The sequence below is a fragment of the Ammospiza nelsoni genome, chromosome 5 (assembly GCF_027579445.1).
Source record: "Ammospiza nelsoni isolate bAmmNel1 chromosome 5, bAmmNel1.pri, whole genome shotgun sequence".
Taxonomy (NCBI): Eukaryota; Metazoa; Chordata; class Aves; order Passeriformes; family Passerellidae; genus Ammospiza; species Ammospiza nelsoni.
This window is the reverse complement of record NC_080637.1, coordinates 5795344-5820998: the sequence shown is the minus strand read 5'-3', so window position 1 is coordinate 5820998 and position 25655 is coordinate 5795344. Positions and strand designations below refer to the sequence as shown.

General features: G+C 38.6%; 1 protein-coding gene across 3 annotated transcripts in view; it reads right to left on the bottom strand.

Annotated features, from left to right (window-relative positions):
* The window catches only part of CELF2 (CUGBP Elav-like family member 2), a 551351-nt gene that overhangs the window by 297324 nt on the left and 228372 nt on the right, over positions 1-25655 (bottom strand). For all 3 annotated transcript variants that reach the window (XM_059471628.1, XM_059471627.1, XM_059471623.1), the window contains one exon: positions 10816-10851. Coding sequence is in view for 1 of the 3 variants with exons in the window: in XM_059471623.1 (XP_059327606.1) it covers positions 10816-10851 (36 nt within the window). In the remaining 2 variants the exon portion in view is untranslated. The remainder of the gene's footprint in view (positions 1-10815; positions 10852-25655) is intronic.

Sequence of the window (25655 nt, the reverse complement as noted above, 5' to 3'; positions counted from 1 at the left end):
GGAAGTCAATCACTCACAAGACAAAATGGAAGGCAGAAGAAATGAGGTTGAGTCTCTGGCTGCCTTGCTCTAACTATTCAGCACTACAAGGAAGTACATCTGACAAAGGTTTTCTCAGTTCTTCAAAGAAACTTTTAATTTCTTTTTTTTTTTTTTTTAATCTCCTCAAGTCCTTGCCATTCATCAGACATGGGTTTTTTTTACCGAAAGACTTCAAGCAATCAGTCTAAAACCCCTGCATTAATTCTGAGAGGTTCAGAGACCGGAGAAGTACTGGGGTTGTGGCACGAGTTCATGCATAGCTCCACCAAATCAATATCCCCTTTAAACCACATTGCTCTTTTTCACCTTGCAAGTTTTGAAAGAGAAGACATAAGTTGCTGCTTTAACTGAATGTTTTTCTCATATGATTTCTTTTCCTATTTCTGCATGTGCTGCATTATCCCAAGGGATTCTGTGGGTTTTTTTTTTCCCTGCTCCAGCTACAGAACTGTTATTTCCAGAGGCATTCTCCATAACACAGAGGGAAAGCAACAGCACTACATCATTTCTATAGGAGAAAGCTAACAAGAAATGCCAATTAAAAGTTTCTGCTACTGTACATTCCATTCAGAGTGGAATGAATACTGTCTTTGGAAATAGGAGGCAGCTGTCAAACACAGCTCTGAACACAATAGTTCAGCTCCTCTGAAGAATAGGTCATGGGGGGAAATCAATAAATAAAGTACCTTCATCATTAATCATGTTCTGAATTTTTAAATCAGCCAGAACATTTACAAGTTATCCACCAAGTTTCTTTTATTTTCTAGTGCTCAGCTTGCAGCCCTTGCTTTGGTTGCACAAGTTTCTGCTGATGGCAGGACTGGCTGCAGCACTGAGCCCAGGGCTCCTCTGGGGTCACAGGGGCAATATCTGTTCTGTTATTAGAGAAATTACTCAGGGCAATTTCACACTTCAGCAAAACAGACTTATTGCTTGCATGCACTGTGTGTGCATGCCTTAACAAGCACTTAAAGTTTTTCTACCTTTGTTCCTTTGTGCAAACATTCATCTTTAGCAGCATTAGAAATGTTGGTGAGTGTGGCTTCTTTTCCTACTTTAACAAGGAATTACTACCTTGCATATAATAAGGTTTCTAAGGAGTTGGACTTCCCATCTCTGCTATAAATTCAGAGACAAAAAAGTAAACTCTATGCTTTAGAGAAAAACAATAAAAAAAGTAACAGGTGGCTTTTTAGTAACCTGATTACTTTTATTATTACATTCTGAATATTCAGTGTTAGCAGCAACCATCTCTTCTTGCAGACTTCTTTCCAAATTCAATTGCTCTGTCCCTGTTATCTCTGCAGAAATAAATAGGGGCAGGACCAGGGAAGAGCAATGCTATTTCTGTTATATTTTATTTTACTTATTCTCAATGAAAATGAGAAGGTCTTCTTTGCAGCCACACAGCCTGTAATGTCAGATCCGAGCAATCAGCTAAAAAAAAACAAACAAACCCACAGTCACTTTGCAGGTTTGAAATAAAAAAGGAAAAAAATAAAAGAAAAAAGAGAAAGAAATCAATTCATGTTGTCACAGCCTATCTAGAGTCATATTGTCTCCAGCCATTGATAGAAAATGAGAACATCTGGGGATTCAATTACTCATGACATGAATAATAATATTTCATTTTTGTTAAATGAAACTTTATAGTTGCAGGAACTTCTGCTTACTGCTCTGTGCAATCCTGGAATGAAATCTGCCAGCAACAAGCCACAGTTCCTTCGGCTTCCATGAGCACATCAGCACAGGTGCATCTGTATCTCCCAACACAAAAGCTTAAAAAATAAACGAAATTTTGAGCAGCTAGTTAACAGATGAGCTCCTGAGCTTCAAGCACAGAAAGTTTTCTAAATGTCACAGACACCTTTTAAGATCTTGAGTTAATAGCCTCGTTCAGAAAAGCACATTTATCCTTTGAACCAAAGTCAGTGGCACCTGCAATTGTCCAGTATTTTCAATTAGCCAAAACCATTCCTCTAAATAGTATTGCAGCCATTTAGGGCCTTCTTTTAAGCTTCTAGTTTATGATTCTCAGTTCATGTTTCAAGAGGATGCTACCAAAACTGAGTTGCTATGTGTTTATTCTTCTTTCTTGATCAAGTAGAGCTGTCTACAGTCTTAGTGGCAGTGCTGGGATCAAATCAGAGGATATTCATCTCACAGCAATGAGTAAGCAGCAACACTCATGCTGAAATTGCACTGACTTGTGCAATCACTTTGATATCAGCAGGACTGTTCTCCAAAATTAAGCATGTGAGCCATTGTGGCATTTGTATCTAAAAGTTCAGAAGCAAAATATGCAGAAAGGGCTGAAAGATCTCTGCTTTTAGGGTTGGGTTTTTTTTTTGTGTCAGGTAAAGCTTAGTCTTGTTTTCCCTCTTTCTTTCTCCACGGGCATTCATTAAGGTTAGGTGACAGCAAAAAGCCATGATTTGCACCCAGTTTACTGGGCAGACTAAGTAGAACTCTTTGTAGAGCCTTAAACATTCTCTACACGAAATGGTGCAGGAGCTCTAAAGGTTCCAAAGGGTCCGGATGAAAAATATTTTCCATTACAGCCTGGAGATGAGAAGAACCATGCCGGCACTTTGCTGCTGTAGAAGTGCTGTGTAGGGCACAACTTGTAAAATGCTCTGGGAGGATGCACACAGGAAAGTGGGGTAGGTCCTCTGAGGCTCCAAACTGGCAAAACCTCCACGCCAGTAAGAGAATTTCCTCTCCCAACACGGGAGTTTGGGGCTCAGGGTCTGCTGCTGACCACAGGAAAACTTTAGGGGCTGCCTGCTTCCAGTGGCAAGATGTAACCAGAAAAATGGGTATGACTTCACAGAAGCAATCTCAAGTCAGCACCCTCAAAAAAAAAAAAAAAAAAAAAAAAAAAAAAAAAAAAAAAAAAAAAAAAAATACAACAGGCAACACTTACTGCTTGCAGTTCTCGTGTGTCTGGCTTTATGCAACATTTCTATTCCCGCTGCGCTCGTTGCCTTTTAAAAATGTGTAACATTTATGGACTCCAGTAAAAATGTTTTTAATATAATGTAGATGAAGTATAAAGTGTTAACCTTGAACACCAGGGAAGATGTTGGGATTTTTTTTTAAACTCTTTCAATAATTTACTGAGAATTGTCTAAGATTTGCTTTTGGTTTATAGGAAATCTTTTGGAAACATTCAAATAGTCGCAATTTTTGTAAATGCTACAATAGCAGTGATTTCATAAATAAAAGCAATGCTCAAAAGTCAGAGAATGTTGAAGAGAGCTTTAAACCAGAGTCTCTGCTGTCTCAGGGAGAGCAGTGTGGGTTTCCTGACGTTGCTCCATCCGTGTCTCTTGCTGCTGCTCTTCTGGGACCAATGGTAAGGATGGTGCTAAGAATTCTGCATATGAGTTCACTCCTAACTATTTATAAAACACATGATGTAATACTCTATATTATATAATATATGACACATGCCTTGTTCATGCTACAGCAAAGGTCCTAAGATAGAGCTCCTCTGTCACTTTAACAAATCTCCACTTCCATTGCTGGTTTGCTTCTGCAGAAGTGTTCTGATGTGTGAACACTTCTCCTTTCCCCAGAAATGCATATTTATGTCTGGAGTTATTCCCACAAGTTTCATCCTTTGCACTGAATTTCTAAATAACATTATTTTGATGGTTTTGAGGGCTAAAGACACACTTAAGCAAAGGATATGTATGAAGTACTAACTTGGAACACAAGTATTTTGATTGAGCTGGGAAATGAAGTGAGGAGGGAAAATCAGGTTTAGTATTTTAAGTTGGTTTCATTTGCTGCTTCTTACACTGGACTGGCATCTCAAATCCACCTGCAATGGTGTCTTTCTCTCTCTTCATTCAAACTCTTTTTGAAAGGCTTATTTTTTGATCAAACCCAAGAAATACCATTCTCGTGTCAAATGTTCTCCACAGGCTGATGTAAATATAACTTAAACCAGCAGTTGTATTAAGTGGGACAGATAATGAACCTAAATAACTGCTCAATCCTGTTAGTGTGGCCCTCATACACCTTCTGTGTTTCTTCAAGCCCTGCTGCTTAGCATTCATGCTGCCTGATTTGAGACTAAAATTAGATTATAGGAAGGTGTGCTTTTTACAAGAGGTCTTCTATTTGTTCCATAAAGTATTTAGTACTCTTTAGGCACTGTATAAATAAAAATAATAGCGATCTTGGAATTCACCTTCAGGAATGGAAATTAAGAGATCTAAGGCCTTTCATTTCTACTGCATGTTATCCTCATTGGACACGTTTAGCAATGCTTTGTAAAACAAGTTAAAAAGATTCTTGGAAGTCTGGTTAAGGTGAATAGCAGAAGAAAAAAAAAAAGAGAAGGGAATATGTCTCTAGTTTTAGATCTTCACAATAGGGAATAAAAACAAAAGCTCTACCAGACTTTTAAGATAAAAATCTCCTTTCAAAATCATTAATGTTTCTGAGAGATGCCTACAGTTGCTGGGGAAAAATGGTTGTGGGTTCCAAAGCAGGACTCTGAGTAAAATCACTTACACTCAGTTTTAAGATTCAAAGGCTATGTGTAATTATGAACCCTTTCAGGGCTGCTGTGATTTCTGAGGGCTCTGTACTGTGAGAAGGGTTCCTGCATTCTGGGTCAGAGCTGTATCAAGTCCAACAATGATTTCTCTCTGACTTTCCCCCCTCCTTCCCAGGATCTATATTTAGGACTTAAGTACGAAATATTGAAAGTTTTTTTGAGGTTAAGCATGCCAATGTCCTCAAAACTCCAGCAGGCATCAGCTTACGTCACTTGGCACTTTAACACTTATAAAAGTCTGGCAGCTCAACTTAAATTAAAGCTATCATCAGGTGAAACATTTAGTCTGTGCTTATTCCCCCAGGCTCCATTTTCAGGCAATGGAGAAAGAAAAACAATTCCCAAGGTTATTCACCTTGGCCTGAGATGAGGCACCTATTTTTCTCCATTTATACCCTCGTTCTTTTGACAGAGGACTTTTGTGATTGCTAAATTTAGGCAATATGAATCCTGCCACTGGTATCTTCCTAATTTTTGAATGAGAGTCATCAGTAAGCACATATGGATAATCACCTCTATGCTCCTTAGGCTCCTCTTAAGATTTTTAAAATATCTCTTTAGAAAGGGATCAGATTGCACATAAGTGTGTTTTAAGATTATCATTAGCTGTGAAAAACATATTTCAAAATGGCTGTAAAACAACAACAAAAAGAGACATGCCAACAGCTCCTACAAGGAATAGCTCCATGTTGCATTTTAAGGATCCTGAAGCTTTACTTAGGAAAAATAAAAATCAGAGTAGTGAAGAGACCTCGTTTATTATTTCCTCAAAACCTCCCGATTTGCTTATAATAGCATCAAACTTGTTACCATCTCAAAGTAATTTATGCTCCAGTGCCTCAAAACCAAGCACCATCAGGGCATTCCTCTACAGCAGATACAATGGGGTACAGGCAGTCCTGCTGCCAGGACAGAAAAGCAGCTCAAAGGTTAGATGAAAGGAGTAACTCTTCAAAATGAGCATCTGAGGCAAAGAGAAAGGTCAAACATCAGATTCTTTTACTTTTTTTTTTTTTTTTAATAAAGGAGTGATTAGTTAAATTCAAGTCTCATTTTGAAATGAGTAGTTTCTTTAGAAAATAGCAGGCATCCAAATTATGGAAAATCTGCTCTTTAAGACAGTTGACTTGAGAACATTTAAATATCGAGGGCTGGAATCTTCTTCTTTTCTTTTTAATGATGAGGTTTAGGAAAAGATAGAAGATGATATCATTTCCAAAAACCAGCTCTGGATTGCTGCATATAGTTTGACATTCAAGATATTTTAATGTTATCAGCTAGCACTGCCTGCCATCTGGGATGAGCAATGTTTTCTTGACCAATTATTTGTATGCCTCTAAAACAAGAGTGAGTTTTGAGAAAGGATTTATTTGAAGGTGGAAAGCAGAACTTGTCCATTAGAAGAGAGGATCACAAATGGACTATGCCAAATACCTGCTTTATTTCAGGGAGAACAGGGCTTCAGCAGATGTTATGTGAGGGTATGGAAAGTTCTGTCGTAGTTTGGCAGAGACATGCCTGGCGTAGGCGGGCGGGCATCCAAGCCTGACATTACTGGCAAAGCAGCAGTGGTGACATGAGAGGACATGAAAACATGAGGGGTGAAAGGTACGACCTGGTGTTCTCAGAGGGAGAGAAGCTGCTTGCCAGAATATCTCAGCTGGGAGGGAACCAAGAGTGCAAACACAGAAGGCAAGCCCAGCTCCCACCGTCCGTGCAAAGCCAGTGAGGACAGCGGCTGAGATGTCAGGCTGGTCTTTAGACCATGCCCCTATTACTGTCAGGGAAAAATCCTTTTCATTTCATAGTAATTAAAATGCTCATAGATGTTTTATTAACTCACTCTACAGAGCCACATAGATTTTATAATTCATCCAAGCACTTACAAGTAGTTACTTGTGTTAGGCTGTCAAGACAGAAATGATTCAAAACCTTGTGTACTGAGCTTCTTGGAAGACATATCATTCCCTAACACAATGGTATTAGAAAGACTGCTGACAGATAGTGATCAAGAGATTTCATTTTGCTTGTCATATGGTGGGTTGTCAATTCTTCTTTTTGCTTTAGATAAAAGCTTAGTTGCATTAGATTTCAATAATGGTGAAGTTGCAGGTTAACATTTTTCAAAAGCACCAAAGTGACTTCAGTACTTAAATTCTATTTTCAAAATGCTGTGGATACCTGGGAACAGAAGTCTCTGCAGTAAATGGAACTGAGACATGATCAAAGAAATTTATGGAATGGTGGGGAAAAAAACCCCAACTCAAGAGGGCCAGTTTGTACCCTACTCCAGACCACAGGTTTAAAATATATTAAGTTTGTTGATGACTAAAATTCAAGGATAAGCCAAAGATTTACACTTCCATTTTGAGCATCCTTGCTTGTTTTAACACCAATGTTTCCACTGCAGATTTCCTCCCACAGTTCTAAAAAAATTTCTAAATTATAATTTTGAGATGGCCTTCACCTCAAAATACAAGATTCCCTGAGTTTTGCTCAAGATTTAAGCAGGTGATTCAGTGATATTTCTACAAAGTTTTCCATTAAAAATATATATGCAAATTATTAGCTTGACTTTTCCCCCTTATTTTAACAGCTTAGTGGAGGAAGTGGCCGTTTAAACTTTACTCCCCCCTTGAGTGAAATGAAAAATTGAACCAGTACATAAAAGCGGAAAAGTAGCCCAGATTTTCCTTCTGTTAATACTAACCTAGTATTAAGCAAATAAATAATCCATGTGGTTAGCCTATATTTAAAATATTTGTTCTTCTTTAAATATAAAGTAACTTTCACAGAAACAAACAGAAGTGGCTAGAGACTGAAATCATTCCTTTGAAACCGAAGCTGGGTATTTTCTCCTTTAAGCTCCAAACATCATCTCCCTCGTGCCCAGAGGGCTTCACACTGCGCTCCAGGACTCCATTCACTCCCTGCTCCCCTCCACTGCTGAGCCCAGGAAAGGCTGGTTACAAGCTTAGATTCCCCAAGATTTCAGAAGTTTATCTCCATTCATTAATTGAATTTTTTTTATTATTTTTTATGGTGAATTTCTCAAGTTAAACTGTATTTTTCCTGATACTTTTACTTTGTTCTGTTATTGCAGGTACTGACTACGTAATGTAGGGAGCAAACACGTTTGAAACACAGCTGCCATAGCAGCTATAGAGCATCTAAAAGGAAAAAAAAAATAGGCCAGACCTTTATTAAATTTTAAAAGTATGCCTTCGCTACACTCTTGTAAAGATCCAAATAGGGTATTCAAATCTCTAGAGATCACCAGTATAATTTCTTTATCATGTTCCATTTAAAATTTAATTATGTAGTCTACAACAAGAAGTATCTGAGTACTTTAAATAGGTCATGCAATGAACAACTTAATATTATTGTAAAGTTTTCCTTGTGAAGATCTCTTCTTTGATGTGCTGTTGCACACAGAAAGCCTTTCTTCGAAAAAACAATATACATTCATAGCTATAATAATGTCATTTAATATAAAAATTGTAAAGCTTCTTTATCACATTTAAAGTCTGAATTTTCAATTCATTCTCTAGCCTGAGCTTCCTGAAATCATCAGAAATAACTGGTAAATTGGAACTGACACAATATAATTGTACTGAATATTTTTATATCTTTCTACAGGCAAAGTTAATCTATTATCTTTCCTACTAAATGATGTCCACCAACTCACATTTTTCTATTTTTGCCTATCAGTGATACACATACTTCAGTGGCAAGAGGAAGGGTGATTTCTTCTTCCTTTAAATATAATCATTAGAGAACCATCAGCAGTATTTAATGGAAAACGAATATATTAAATAACCACATTTATCAAGACACTCTGTTATATTTTTTTAAAAAATGCACATATGTAACCTCTCTTGGTTACTACTGAGATGAGAAAATATTCAAAATATACTCCTCTGTACTTCTGACTAATTACAGAGCATTATGGGAGCGAATCCCTAATTCCACCTCTTTAATTGAACTATGAAAAAATCAGAAGGGGTTTTTGAGGCTTTTTTTTAAATGACAACAACAACAACAATAAATAATTAATGCCACCAGTGCCTAAACTTTCTTGACAGCCAGACAAAATATTCCAAGTACAGAAACATCTGTTCACACTTACGCCACTTGCAGTGAAAACCCTTTCACCAGGTTTGCGAGTGCGTGGAAATGATTTGAACAATCCTGGCCACAAATATACCCAAGAGGAATCACTGCTCTGGGAAAAGGCATTGTGTTTGCCTGGACAAAGGAGAGTTGGGTTTCTGGTGCTAGAGGGGACTTGCTGTGCCCCACTGGCCAAAATACAGGGATGGGAATCCCAGCAATGACGGAAAAGTGGTTATTAATTAATTAATTTTGTCATTTCAAGGTGCAACACCTGAAATTTTATGTGTTGCAAAGTGGTTTCAGGGTGAAGGTGGAAGAAGATGTGGGGAAATTAGACTATTTCACTCTTATGAATTAATAATAGCAAAATGAGTCACTTGACGTTTGAAAGAAGAAAAAAAAATATTAGATTACTACATCACAACATAAGATTAAAAACCCCAAGGAGTTGTTTGCTTAGAGAAATTCAGGAACAGGTGAATCCTGGAGAAGACTGGAGGACAAGCCAACCTGTGCCTAGCTGGAAACATTTGTTTTAAATCATGACAAGATCATTTGGTTTAATATTTATAACACAATTACAATGCCTTGTGCACATTGCTGGCATAATCTGATTTTTCTTGTGACATCTTACTGCAGTTGAAATTAAAGCCTTGTGGTAATAATTCAAAAAGCACATTTAGACAATCATTAATGGCAAGTACGATACGGGATGTTTATTCAAGCACTTATGTGTCTCATTTTAACTTTAATTTGAAGTGGAATTCATTTCTGCAGTGTAAGGATGTTTCCCGTATATTAGTCCTGTAATACCTCACCAAGTGCAGTGAAACTGGATTTTTTTGTCCCTTGTTTTGGTATGTGTGTGTGTATGAAGAAATGCTATTATTTTGCAAGGAAGATGAACAAAATCTTTGATATCTGGTAGGCCTGATCAATGGTCAGCTCTTCAAACACATGGCAAAATTTCATGAGAATATTTTTTTACACAACCACGGAGGCCAAGTGACAGTAAGCCATAAAAAGATTTGCATCTATTAAATGAACAAATCATATAAATTGCATAAATTGGTAAACACAGAACAAAGGGGTACATTACACAGGGAAAACTCACCATATGTAGTGAAAATATACTTTTTTACAGCTTTTCAATATAAAAAAAGTCAACGAATATACACCACACACCCTCCAAGGAAAGGCGGATATTTTTTTTCTGCCTTAGAATCAGAAGCATCTTGCACATATTATCATGCCTAAAGAAAACTGTCCTTCCTGTTGAAATATTCCTTTTACATTATATGTTGTTTGAACTACAACACTGCTTTAATCAGAGGATAGCAAAAGCCCCCAAAAGCATAACTCCACTAAAACCCCTTGCACCTCAGAGGGCAAAACCAGTGGCAGAAGGTACAAGAGGATTGAGAGCATCTTTTTTTAACTCACCAGGCATCGCTGACAGATTACCATATCAGATTTTTTTGTTTCCCTTCTCTCCACCCTTTTCTCTATCTGCATGATTACAGAATTTTATTGCATTCTCTAACAATATGTAGACAGGTCTCTCTTCAAAAATCTCTACAGCAGCCTGGGAGTCTTGTCTACTTCTATTATTTTATGAAAAGGTTTCTCAGCATAGAAGAATTTGGTCTAAGCTGCTTTCCTCCTTTCCAAATGAAAACGCCTTAAGATAACAGCTTTTTTTTTCCCCTCCTACCTCCAAGTTCCCCTCCTCTCATCCCTCAGGTGAGATGTAAAGCAAAAGCCAAACCACCTGCCATGGGTATAATTGCACAGCTGGAAGGAAGCCACAGCTGGGATTTTTCTCATCGGGTGCACAACTGTGCTGAGCCTCAAAGCAACTTCAACCCGTTGCTTTAAGCTGTGTGGGCTTGGCTGCGCCAGTATTTCAGTGTCATTTGTCTGCCTGTGGCATGCAGGGAGCGTTCTCCTCCCTGCACCCCCAGTTCTCAGTATCCCAGCAGTTTTCCCCAGGAAAAGGATCATGTTCTGCCTCCAAAGGTCGCGCTTCTTTCAGCACCTTCCAGACATTGACACACAGATGCGGTTTAGAGCAACTCGCTTACCTTGGTAACGTTCCAGATAACTCTGTGGCAGTCTCTCTGAAAGACACAAAGGGAGGAAAACTTAGTTTGTGTTTTAAACAGCTATAACATTTTTAAGATGCCTTTGTAGTGCTTGTGTTTTATAGGAGTGCAGACACACATCCACGGCTCCGTGCGCGAGCACGTCACTGGCGGACGCGGTGCCCCCCTGATCGCACACAAAAGAATGTGAAAAAGCAGACGATGGAGTGTGAGCTAAGGATCTATCAGAATCGAGTTCTCCGTGGTACAATTACTCATTTTTTTTAGGCATAAAATTATCACTATTTGAAATGCCAGCACTGCATGATCTTACATAGACAAAACGTAGAACTCGGCCAATTTTCCAGTGGAAAATGTTCCCTTTTATTTCAGTGCCACAGCAAAAGCAAGGCATTAGACAGTTCTACAAGCAGGTTATGCACTGAGAAAATATCATGTTAATGTTAAATCTTCTTATGCTGGTCCTAAACAACAGCTATTTTCCAAATATGTGACTTTTTGTCCAATTTACTTGTCTGAAACCCTTTTGTGGGTGTGCAATTTGTTTGAGGGAAGCTGAGCGTGAGAGAGTGAAAGTGGGCTAATGTAGTGGTGTGTCACATTAAATTACAATTAAATGCATTACCTTTACCTATGTACACAGGCCTTAAAATACATCCCAGATTTGTCACCACTGCATGCCCTTGTTTCCCTCCCCAGCAAATTTGCCTAGACCTTATCCAAGAATCAGGTAAACAGCTGGATAGCTCCATTTCTCATTTCTCTCCCATACATAGGACCTTAAGAAACAGCAAGAAGGCTTAAGAGGCTTCATTGTCTTTGACTTGACCAGATGCCCATCTCATTCCAGAGTCTTCTTGTCCAGCTATAAAATTTAAATCAAATATACAAATTTTCTGCACGAAAGGTAACTGGTTAGTTCATACCCTGTTTTCTTCAGCTGAGATAGAAACTGCAAAATTTCACAGCTGTAGATGGAACTTAGGGTATGGAACAATTCTCAACATAATATTTTATTATTTACAGCAGAGAAAATCCTTCCATCCACTTTTACAGTTGGAGGGGAATCTTTTTTTGTAAGGGGAGGTGGGAGTAATTAAGATAGGTCCCAAAATCTTCCTTGCCTAAACAATTTTCAAAACTATAGACCTAATGATCTCTTTGTAGTGAAACAGCCCTATGTATTTTTGTTACAAGAGTATGAACCTTATATATACAGATTGAACCCCAAAGGCTAATTTATTTATTAATCCAAAGGAAAAAAAATAAAGAAATAAAATTTTGAAGGCTCTTCTAGAGTTTCCCCATGTTCTAAAGTCACTTTTCTTGATAGGGCAACTACAGAGTTAGTATATTAAAACCATAATAATTCAAAGCTCCTCTTCAGTAGATCTTTCTAGATTTTTCTAGTGCTTTTTGGCACTACATGAACTGTGAGTTGCTATAAGGGTCTAATTTTTTTAAATTACAATTTTTTAATTACAATTTTTTTAAATGTATTGGACATCCCACAGTGATACCAGGCTTTTTCCTTAATGGTTGCACTGACAGTTGCAGCCTCCATTACAATGTCAGAGGAAGTGAAATGGTCCCTCTAAACGTGCACAGCTTTGCATTTTCAGAGCCTCTGTCTCCAAGCTGTGCAGTTTACTGGGCACAGAAGGTTGCCTTAAACCTCCCAGTGCTTTGCTTCAAAAGGCACAGATCAGAACTGTGCTCAGCGGTTGCAAAGAAGATTAAGGAAGAAATAAAAAATGGCTCACACCCTTTTCTTGCATGCACCATTCAGCAACAGTCCAGCAGATATTTAATCCCCCTCAGAAAAAAACAGTTCCCACCCCAGCTAAGGCAGACAGGTACATGTTTAGCAGGGGAATGTGATGAACAAAGCCCATGATATAAATGACATCAAAGGTGAGAGCCAGGAGAAAGAGCAAGTGAATGCAAAGAGATAAGAAAAAAAAATTAGAGTAGAGCAATACAGACTCCATTTCTATGGAGTTATTTGATACAGCTGTACATTTTAGATATTTTATTTTTATTAAACTCCTGGTATCACACCATCTTATTTTCCAAGCCCTACTCATAACTTATATACTTCAAAGAATTATAATGATATTTTTTGTAACCTATCAAAGAACCAAATCACTAAATTTGGTTCCAACAGTCAGGACATTTCTCCCTTCCACTGTTAATCCCAGACATCATCTCTTTTCATTGAAATGCTTTAGTTTTTGAAGGAGAGAACCTGGATCTGGATATCTCTTTGTTTCTTCTTCTAAAGGGGCTCCGAAGCCTTTAGCTACCCATTACTGTTCCAATAACAGAATGGCACAAACCTGATTGCTGTAGGGTATGGCAGCACATTTTATAAAATAGCAGTTGCTCATCCAGCTTAAAGAGGCAACCAGGCACATCATGGGTGGGTGCTGCAGGAAGCATCAAGAAGCAGAATCATTTAGGTTTAAAAGAGGATGTTAAACTGCAACCACGCTCTCAGTTTCTGAGCAGAGCAGTGAGTGATTGGTGCATCTAAATTTCTAAAGATTTTCATTCTTGTTAAATAACTCTCTCTACAAGGGATGTTAGCATTGTGGAAACAATTATTAAATCGTCGATGCAGCGGGAAAAAAATCTGAATGTGATCAGAATGTTAAACAAAGACACTGCAGGTATTTAATATGCATTTTTAATGTAATTAATTTTGTTGCAAATTCACATTTGGTCAGATCAAATTCCATTTTTGGGCAAAAATATGTAAGGTGAGGGTTTTTGAAATACAGATCCAACTCAAATAAAACTCAAAGTCACAAGTAAAAGTCTGATTAGGTCCTAACTATCCAAAGATTTCACTGCTTCTCATCAACTCAGTAAACACTTCTACCATAAAAACAAATTAAGCCCACATTAGACTATGAAACTAAAAATATTATTTCCCAGAAAACAAACACAATTATCCCCACCATGCCATAGAAAATAAATGATACATGCACTGCTGAAGATGGTTAATGTCCATGGTAAGTGCTCCTATAAATATCAGGAATTGAAACACCACTCTATAAATATATTTCATGGGAGTTTAAAAAAGAAAATCTTTTGGAGCAAATTACTCATCAAGAAAACCCTTAAAGTTTGTTTAGAGATAATAGATACTCATTCTGTAGTCATTCAAGAAACTGAAACTAGACTTGCACAGCCAATTTTCAGACCCCTAGTACTCCCCAATGACACACACAATAAATATAACTCACAATTTACTGTATCTATAGGAAGCAAAGAAATCTTGGATGAAAACAAGAAGATAATACTCAAAGGGAGAATAAATGTAAGACCATGTATTTTCACATCCTGCCAGAGATATGAAAGGATGACCTTGAAAAAGAGTGAGGATGGAAACTTGAATGCTTTGTCAGAGCTGCCCTGAATTCCACTGAAATCGGCTCCAATGCAAATGGGATGAGCTGATGCTCAACAGTGCTAAGGCAAGGAGAGGACCTGGCTGAAAACCCTGGAAAAGCTGTGATGAGGAAGGTGACATTATGGAAGAGCAGGGCAGCATTACCGGGAAGGCCATTTACTATTTCTAATAATTTAGGTTCAGCTGCAAAGGATAAATTTGGGACAACATGATCTGTACGCATGGAAGATGTTGAAACCAGGACAGTTGGATGGGAGGTCTGCACCCTAAAATATTGCACCCTCCCATGGGGTCTTGCAAAGAAGCAAAGTTACAAATTGCTTCTGAGACCTGTGAGGAGCTTTGTCCCACTGCAGGAGCTCTGCACTCTCGGGAGGAACATGCAGCTCTTCTCACAGCCCAGAGAGCCAGTGTGGGTGAACCAGGCACCACACACGCATTTTGTCATTTCTCTCTGCAGGCTGAGAAATCCTGCCCGTAGGATTGGAGTAGGATGTATACCAAAGCAGAAAAGTATAAATATTTTAGTCAAAACCTTACAGTGATGTGGAAGTGGGAAGATCTGCATAAAGATCAGCAAACAGACTTTACTGCCTAATAGTTCTGTTTAAAAAGAGTTGTTCAGAAAAACTCTTTATAATATCTGGAAAGTGTTGTGTTTATATTAAATGTTTTGTTCACTGAGAAATCATATGGTGCTCTACTCTCTGAGGCTGACTGGCAGCTGTTGTTACCCACCTACATGCAGGATTTGGCACAAAACAGCTCTGAAGTTTGAAACTGCAACATTTTGCAGTTTGCCCAAAGAAGCTGTGGCTGCCCCATCCCTGGAAGTGATGACAAGGTCAGACTGGATGGGCCTTGGAGCAACCTGGTCTAATGGAAGGTGTCCTTACCCATGGCAGGAGGCTTGGAATGAGATGATCTTTTAGGTCCCTTCCAACCCAAACCATTTGATTATTTGTGCTGTGTTTCTGCAGCCATGTAAACTGAGGTACAAGAGACAGGGCAGGTTTTAAAGGGCAGCTGAGGTCATCTGGGCTAAATGCACTCCAGTAACCTGAGCAAGTGCTGAGTTCAAACCATACAAGTCAAGACTACACTTTGAAATCTTCTTTTAGTTCTGCAGGATCATGACCCTTAGTGATTCGGAAGCTTTAGGTCTCCACCGAGAACAACTTTTGCTCTGCAAAGGAAAGCATATGGATTCTAGCTAAGCAATCTGTCAGGGTGCTGGGGAAGATGCAAAAAAAGGCAGCAACACTTTCCTGCAATGGTGTTACCGTTCTTCCTTTCCCCATCTCACACATTGGGGAGAGGATAAAGCCCGCCTACGGCACACAAGGCACATGAGGATAAGGGCGAAGCTGGAGAAGGGATCTGCATGGTGTGCTAACACAAATGCAGCTCAAATGCAAGCAGAAAGTCCTCAGGATGCAGAATAGTTTGGAAAGAGAGGTGCCCTAGCCCTGAGGTCTTGGTTTTAGGCATCAGAACCAGCACTCAACATTTCAAGGAGGGTTAAAAGGTCCTGTCCTCTCCAGGACAGGTGAACGTGGCCCCTTGGATTCCCTGGGATGTACAGGAGTAGTAACTCCCATTACTTGTGCTCATTTTCCTTAAAGCACAAAAAACTCAAATAGGTTAAACTAGTATTTCTGATTTGGGTGAAACATTCAACCCTTCACTAAACAGAGTCCTACCACTGACACAAGTATTGATCTTACTGGATGGGATATATTTGTAAACAGAAAAAGGCACATGTTAAAGAAAAATGATGTATTTTGGATGATCCCTTGAAAAGTTACAGTTTTTTTCCCCAGGAATATCCACTGGGCATAACTGGATAATGCCAGGAGTGCTGATGTATATAACACATTGCAATACTGTAGATAACTAGGAAATTCTTCCTTGAAATATTTCCAAATATTTCATAACCATAAGTTGCTCTTTGCTTTACCCCAGGGGAAAATTGGACTTGCCAGAACAAACAACTCACCTGATGCTTTTGATCACTTTTTCCTGGCTCTGCCTGTTCACTGACACTGCACCACTGACTGAGCAACACAAGAAAATTGAGGTGGAGAAGGCTCCAAAGTTTGTTGTTGAACAACACCCCTCAACCAGACCACCAATAAAGCTTTTTTAATTGTAGGGTCCACAATTTCAGACATATTCTCTGCTCCTAGACATGCATCAGCAATGGGAAAAAAGACAGCCACTAATCGTCAGTATAAAGAAGAGCTAAAGAAAAGTTTACAAAGGGATAAGAAGGATTTTCCACTCAAAGCAGGGGAGAACAGCTGAAGAGGAACTTTAAATTAGCTTTAAAAGAAGGTTGTATCAGGAGGAATATAATTACCTTCTTGGAGTTTCACCAAGACTTGGGAGTCAATGCCTCTACTCTTGCAGAATGGTGCAGTGGGATTTTTAATGACCACAAATGGTCAGGACATTGATTTTACATTCCAGGTGAAAAATGGCACCTCCAAAGACACATTGTTGTCTCTGCTCTTCCTAAAATCACATTGGGGACTGAATCTGCCTTGACTTGGAAGAATTAATAGTGTGTATTGAAATACCATTGTAAGACACAAGATATTTCACTGGTCTTAAATTGGATAGTTTCTCAGATTTGTTAGTGTGCAGCAATGTTAACTGGCTACATTTGGATAAAATAGAGGGTTTAAATTCTGGATTCAGTTTTGCTATGATTAATTTAATAGGTTTCAGAGAAGACTTTTTTTCTGTATCACATGCCCTTTACATATCTTTTTTGGTAGCATTGTTCCCTATGTCAACTAAACATCAAAATGGTCAAAAGCAATTTAATCTTTTAAAACCCTTAAACTATTAAAAACTATTAAGATTTGAAATTGATACTTCTGTAAGTATTTAATCTTTCACACGGTAAGCAGCAAATAAATACAATGCCATGTTATATCTTCACACTGAACTTAGCTACCTAACAAGGATCACACATTTGCAGCAGAAATTCTGCATAAACAGTCTCTGAATGTGCTATTTAAGTATAAGCTAAATACTCTTTTTTTAGGAAGTGATGTGACAAGTTCATATGTAAAAATTTATTTCTATGCAATGTGACATTCTGCAAGATTAGCTGACTGAGATAAAGGACATGAACAAACATGCTTGTTGTTTTCTCCCATGATTATTTTTAAAAGCCGCATTTTTCAGTATTCTAAATTTGTTACTTCTGATTTTTTTTTATTCCTCCTTAGGTATGAGGAAAGAAATCTCTATGTAGTCAGTGATAAGCACCTGCCATGAAAACTGTCCAAGTCCAGTGTACATCCTGTGTACAAATAATACCCCAAATTAAACCTGCCCTCATCATTGTGACTACTTTATATTTTTTAACAAAGTTTTAATTTACCCTTCACCCCATAAGACAGCAATATTATATCTTACAAGTCAAAGCATAATTCAGGCCAAATTCTCACTGCTTTCAGTTTAACTACCACTCCCAGCTAAGATTTTGGCCCCTTGTCTAACTACCCACCAAGGACATCACATGAAACCTCTCTCATACATCTTTTGCTCTGCTATTAATGAGCAAGATAGAAATTAATTAAGTGGGAGAGACATAGCAGTGTCCATTTGAGAGACTGGTAATGGGGGCACGGATGGGATGCAATTCAGCCAGGGTCATGAGGGAGAAATGCCAGGGCATGGAGAGGAAATGGAGATCCCATTCTGGCGCTTTGCTCCAAGGTCAGAGCCTGCCTTTGTGGATGTGGCTGTTGCTATGTGTTTTCTCAGGCAAGTGGAGCATTTTGAAAGTTAAGAAAGCTTTGAAATGAAGAAAGAAAGCACTGTGGGTAGAGGATTTGTCTCTCCAGGACACAGCAAGCAGCAGGAAGAGCATGGCGAGAATCCACCATGGTACCAACTCCAACACCCTCACCCTGTTAGTACAGGAAGGGAAAGAAGTGATGCACAGGCAACTGCCTCAGGGAGCTCAGCAGGAGGAACATACCCTCTGTCTCTCTCCAAAATGCGAAGAAAGATCATCCAAAACAGAGCAGATGTTCCTCCCCATATGCTCATTGAACCTGCTGTAATCTCTCAGGGTAGAAAATCTTACACGTTTGGTATTTGCCTGACCTGTAGCTCGTGCTACCCTGCCACTGGTGCAGTGTTACTTTGCCACCATCCCTTCTCACTGTGCCAGGGAAAGGAGAGGAATCACACCCAAAGTCTCAGCAGGAACTTCGGGTCAATCTTGTACAAATATAGAACCGCAGGAGAATTCTGGGCCATGTGCTAATTGTACAGAAGAATTATGGAGCCATAAAATGGTTTGGGCTGGAAGATCATCCCTTGGGCAGAGAACCTTTTACTATACCAGGCTGTTCAAAGCCCCATTTAACCTGGCCTTGGACACTTCCAGGGATGGGGCAGCTAAAGTTTCTCTGGGCAGCCTGTGCCCGGGCCCCACCACCCTCATAGGGAAGAATTTCTTCCTAATATCTGATATAAATCTACCCTCTTCAGTTTAAATCTGCTAACTCTTCTGTCACAGCACTCCCCAATGAAGAGTCCCTCCTTCTCTTTCTTGTAGATCCTTTCTGGTACTGGAAGGTGCTTTGGGCAGCAGGGAGTCCTCTCTTCTCCAGGCTGAGCAACCCCAGAAGTCATACATGCACAAGGTTGCATGAGATATATGCAAAAAGACGTGGAAATTGTTCAAGTTCTATAGCCTAGATTCATTCCTTCATTTCTGACATGTGGTAGAGGGCTTCAGTAAGTTTCTTCAGATATTTAAGACTTTGCCATACTTATGTAGGGTGAGAGGCCCAGTTATGTGTACAATTCACACAAATGTCTTTATGATGAGACATTGGTTGGGTCAAATGTTGATGTCTTCAGTGATGAATGCCAAAAAGAAAAAGCCACCCTAACAACGGTTTTCTGTTAAATGCCCATACCTCAGTTTTCTTGCCCATATTTCCCTCACAAATATCACAATGTCAACAGTTCAAAACTTTGGTGTTCCCTGATGTCAGATGTTTTCACTAATGTACACAAACTTCAAGCCACTCAAAAAGTTTGGAGGCTTTATTTAAACTTATTTCAGAGAAGTAACTTGATTCTCTGCCAAGAAATGCCAAGCTTGGAAATGACATCTCATCCTGGTCTCAAAATACTTTACTGGAGCTAAACAACTTGGATACTTCAGCTATTATATATTCAAATAGTTACTCATTTTCTTGGCCAGTGCAGGGTGGGCTGAGATGGGCATTTGGGGATCTCTGAAGTTTTGTGACTTCTAGAACAAAGTGAGATGCTAAGCATAGGTACCTTGGAAGAACCAGTATAAGTTAGGAGAGGGATGGTCTTGTTTGTCCAGTTCAGTATGCAAAAATATAGGACTGGCATTGGCAACTACCAGGGGAAAAAAACACAAACAAAGCCAAACAGATTTAAAAAAACACCACAATCAATAAAAACCTCCCCAAAAACAACAACCCCACTGAAATCCCACAAATCTCTTTTCATGCACCTGCTGAAATGTTTAGTTCCTTTTTGTAGTTGTTAATCAAGGGTAAATTTACTTCTTAGCTCCTTTTTGTCCTGAGAACTCCTCCTTGTAATATAAAATACAATGGTGCCAGGTTGAAACATGGGATGGAATAGGAAAAATGTAGAAAGGACTCTGAACAGGCCTGCCAGCCAGGAGTCTGTGTCCCATTAGCTGCAGTTCAAAACAGTCCTCATACTATTTCCATAAATACTGTGGTATCTTCTGGAGTATCTCAGCACAAACTGCAACAGATGTTGGATGCTATTATTTCTTCATTCCTGCTCATTTGTTGTTCATCTGTTATTTTTTGCCACTTTTTTTTCCCTCTTGCCACCTGTCCTCCCACAAATCAGAAATGTTAAAAACAACACAGTGAACTTTTGTTCTTATTGGTGCATCTACCACTGCCCAAAATTAATGGGAGAGAAAAAGAAGAGAGATTAAGATCTAACTCCCTGTTTTATTTCTGACCTTAAAAGGATGGGTAGAGTTTATTTTTGACAACCCTAACCAGAGAGAGTAAATCTGCTGAGTTGCCCACCTCAGGAAATGGAAACACACAAGTGCCATTGTTCTTTAACAAGTTCTAAATAATATTACTGAACAATATAGCAATGGTGTTGTGAAATTACAATATAAAGTGTTTTAAAGTGTGAGTTACCCATGATATAAATCTACAAGCAAGCCCTTTTCTCCCCAGACACATCCAAACCCAAAGATGTTAAGATAGTTCTTTAATGGCAAAAACTATTACACTGCAATATGTAGCAGGTTCATCTATTAATCATCAGACCATTTATGTTCTGTAATTCTACCACAGTTAAATAACATGGACTACTAAGTACCTGAATCGGCTATTAGCAACCATTCCTGCTCATTAAAACTCACTTATTTAGACTTTAGCAATGGTAAATGTAACCAGCCCTGGAGGAGTGTCACAGTGCTTGGAAATGGCACATTAAGCTTCATTTACCCAGCTACACTCCAAGGCAGAGGGGGAAGGGAAAAATACAGTGACGGTCCATAACAAAGCTCAGAAGCTTTTTGAAGCTGCATTAAGAAAATGACAAATCTTACAAAGAGAGCCATAAAGATTCCTCAAGTACAACAGTTAGGCAAGGAGCTATTTATCACGGTTTGTTGAAAAGACTCCTACGTTTGATACTATTGGACTGTGAGAGATGATTATTAAATGTAATTACAGAAATAGCACAGAAATAATAGTTTATTGCAGAGCATAAGCAACACTGTATTAACAAAGAGGAGTGGGGAACACGTTCAGCATTTGCAATGGTATCATTAGCTTTTCTGGGAACACATACACAAATGTATACACATTTGATTCCATGTTGGCTTCTACTAACCAGAATTATCCTTCAAGAATTTCTGATCTGGGTCAATGAATCCGTCTGTCTCTGGAGTGAGGAAACAGGAGCCAAAGTGGATTTCTATTTGGGTGTCAGCTTTTATTCCTTTCCTACTTAACACAGATTTATTAAAAAACAATCACAGCCTGCTGTCAGGAAATACTGCTTGCATTTGCTTATTAGCAGCCCCGTAATAGATACATTTTTGCTGCAGTGCTGCCATTTGAAGTGAATGATTTATTTAGAACATGCCAGTTATCACGAGATTCTCCACGCAGTAAAACAACAAGTTTTGATTTCTTATTGCTACCTGCAGGAATGAGTTTAATTTCTATTACACTAACACCTCAGCATGTTTGCTTGTGTACCCAGCCATCAATTTACCTTTTCTTTTTGCTGTGAAGTGATTCCACCCAATTTCTTTTCACTCTTGAATATATCTGCCACTCACTTCTTGCACATTATTGTCCATCTTGGTGAAGCCCCTTTTATTAAAACCATACAGTTCTTTCAGAAAGCTGATTTGGGGTAGGTATCCACACTTTTCCCAAATTACAAAGATAAACAAACTTAGAAGCACAGCTTCTTACAGCTGGGACTGTGGTTTGTGCCAGCAAGCAGGGCAAAAAAACCAACCCTATCTCAGCAGTTCAAAAGCTCCTTTCTGGCCCACCAAGTTTTAGGCTAAATTAACTCTGCTACTGGCCCAAGACTGAAATATTTTGCAAAACTCCGTTTTGGAAAGAAGGCATTCAGTGACAGATGGGCTTTATTTATTTTTGGGTAAAAGGAACAGCTTAACACAGGTTGGGAACATGGGAGAGCATCCTGGCACATCAAGACAAAGGCTGAAAGCACCTGACGTACTAAGGAGATGCAGAAACGATCATCACAAGACCATGCACACGTTCATTGATAACATGGTGCACACTGACCCCTGCTCCTTCAGCAAGGATCTGTTTTGGAGCAGGAAATTCAGCCAGTAGTTTTGAAGCTCAGCAGCTTCCTTTAAGCATCTGTACTCCCTCTTTAGTTCGCTGTGTAATGACAGCTTAATGTTTTACTGGGAGGCTGCACTCAAAGGCAGGAGCTGCGTGCACTCAGCTGAAAGAGAGAGGTGAGGCTGTAAATCAGGTGCAAGAGAAGAAATCAGAGTCTACCTTTAGGCATTCCCATTTCTGGGTTTTGTTCAAAGCAGCATTTTCACATTTTCTAAAGGCTCATGGGTTACATTTTCAAGGGGTTTGAACCTAAAAAAACTTGTGGATAGATTGCTATCAAAGATTTCCAACCATGCTGCAGAATCCTTGGGAGCTCAGTATTGCTTATATTGAAATGCTTAAAAAAAAAAAAAAATCCCTCTAACCATCTCTCTTCATCAGGAGATGGTATTTGGGAAAGTCTCCCCTGGTCCTACACATCACTGGTGTAAAAGAAAACAAGTTTTCCTTTTGAAGGTTTTTGATTCCTTTGTAACAGACAAATCATTGCTGCAGCACTTTCCAGCTGACAATTATCTTGCCACAATAGCCGTAAAAAATAAAATAAAATCAACATGGATGGAATTTGAAGTAGAAGACCTAAATTATACTTAACTATATTCATAAAACTGCACCTCTGCTCAAAGTTGCTCTGCACACTGCACATATGCCAGGATCTCTTAATCTGCTGCTGATGTGCTGCATATTGCAGTCGTGTGCAATTACAGTTAGCTATAATTAAGAACAATTACTACTTTTATTTCTCCACTTGTTCTTTAAAAAGCACAGTTGTAATAAAACTTCCCCCCCCCTTTTTTTAAAGGTGAATATAATTATGCATCCCTATAACATCTCAAATAATTAGTTTCTTCTGGAACAATTTTCATTCTAACTGTCAGATCTGCCATCTATAGTCAATAGAACACATTGTAAAAAAATTCTATTATTAACCTTTCTTCACCCCATAAATCTGCAAAAGAATTTGAAGAAATTGAGGAATTCATTGCTTAAACATTGAAAGACCAAATGCAACTAACTCCCCTTCCCCAGCAATACTTTCTTAATCATGCTGAAAGATTATTATTATTATTATTATTATTATTATTATTATTATTATTATTATTATTATTGTGCTAGCTAACTATAATAATAATAAATTAAAGCTGGATATAAAAGGTATTTGGCACTTCTCTATATTTTATAGGCTACTTTCCAGCCCTATTCTCATAAAAGAATCTCTCTACTGTATCTTTGTTTAGAATCTTCCCGTGATTACTAACCATGCAGACTGCAGGGAAAAGTAATTAAGTTTAATAGAAGCCACCCTCATTTTTGAAGCTGCCCTCAATTTAAGCCATAGAAGGAGAGTAATTAAATTTAATGCGTGCCACAGCTTTTAAATGAAGATATGGCATGTAAAATTCTCTCACTCTATAACGCGTCTTTTCCGAACACTGCAAAATAAGTGTTGTGATGCAAAGATAGCAAACTACAACCACCAAGTGATGTTGAGCTTTCTTTTTCTACTGGCCATCTCTTCCAAAGGGAGAGGAACAGCTTATTATTATTTGTGTAGATTAAGAACAATGTGATCTAAATCGCAGGAATTGGGAAGCCTGCAGTGGTTTACCCATCCTTTGCCCACATTATCTGCTTTGATTAACTTTAGATGAAACTTGCAGCAGGGCCCACCTTTTACATGTTTTTAACAGATGTAACAGGTTTTCAACTACAGCACAGACCATTGTTTAACAAGATCCTCCACCAAACTAGCTGCAGTAGAAGCAGGAGCTAATGGCATTAATTTCCAGACACAGCCACAGATCTCCCGTGTAAGACTTCAGTCTTAAGTCACCAGAAGAAAAGAAAATTAAATTAGATAAGGCTCAGTTATTTTCCCAAAAATTGTCATACTACTTTCACATAAAAATTCAAATTGCAAACCAGGACTGGTGAAAATATTTCACCCTTGCAAAGAGGAATTTACTGAATGAGGAGCTCTGAGACTGAAAGAGAGTCATTTCCCTTCCCCAGCACTGCAGGTTCCCTCTATATGTATAAACAAATGCTTCTTTGCAGAGAATCACAGAAGTTTCATCAGCTGATTTAATACAAGCAGAGAATTTAAAGGCTTGAATTACTGTGCAAAAGGGAATATAGATGCCTGACAGTCTTTGTTCAGAAGGTTAGACCAAGAAACTAAATTTATAATTGTTCACAAAAGAACTCCCAAACTTCTTCCATGCAGCCTCCTCTCCTGAACACATATTAGTGCCTATTACTGGGCTTGAACAAAACTTCTGTGCTGAAAATGAGACCAGACTTGGAAAGGCAAAACCTGAGACAGATTTTCAAAGGCCTTTGGCTGGAAAGGCTCCCCCAGAAATCAAGGGAGTGGAAAGAAATGAGAAAGAAAAAGTAGGGGAAGTAAAAGAAGATGGAATAAATTAATAGATTCTCTGTTTCAGTTTTAAAACCCACCACAAATCTGCCGTGTACTTTCTCAAGAGAGGGGCTGAATGAAAAGAATGAAGAAATGAATCTGGCATTCATTTCTTTACCAGATTATCAAAAGTGAACTCGCATCATAGTAAACAAGAGGCAACCATGGTTTCATGCCTGTCTCCCTGACAAAACCCATGATCCTCTATCCATTAATCCACAGACTGTTCAATAGGCAGAGCCACACTTCAAATCTTGAAGTTACTGCTAATATAAATTGCAAGCAATTTGAGAAAAAGAGACTGAATTTGTAGCTATTTTTAAAGTTTGAAAGAAATAAGATATCTGTTTATCCATATCATGACTTAAAAAAAAAAAAAGTTGGATTCTTTTGGTTTTAATGTAACAAAATAGTGACAAAATTGCTGTTTAAATTCTAATTTTTACTCATTTATATATTAAAGTGATCCTACCAGATGCTGGAACTAAAGCAATATGATTTTGCTATATTTATATCTAAGCTGCAAAACATTTCAACATTTACAAAGAGAAGAAAGTTCTCCGCTAATGCCAGGAGAAGAATAAACTCAAATGCCATTGCACATGATGGCTCTTAATAGCTGGCACGGGGAGAGGAGAAATGTCTCTATAACAACAGTGTTAAGGAAATGTGTGGCAAATATCACACCACAACAAGAAAATTTTAAAAAAGGGCTTGTGGAGAGTGTTAACATGAGGACATAACATCCACATGCTCTCAGATGCTCGGGATGGATGCAGACCAAGGCCAGCAGAGGTCTATTTCCTCCTCTCCCCTAATCTGAAATGCCTCTTCCCATCCAAACCACCTGCTGTTCATGCCTTCTGCTTTCCTCACACATTTCCCAATCAATACTTAGGCCCTTCTGCTGCTGGCTACCAAAAAGACAACTCCCACTCTGCTCTAATATGCCCTCAGGAGCTTCGGCAGAAATGTGGGTTGTGGACTGGCTGGCCAGGAGATCAGGGAGAAAAAAAATTAAACCAAACACAAAATCAAATCTTCAGGAGCCTCTCTCCTCAAT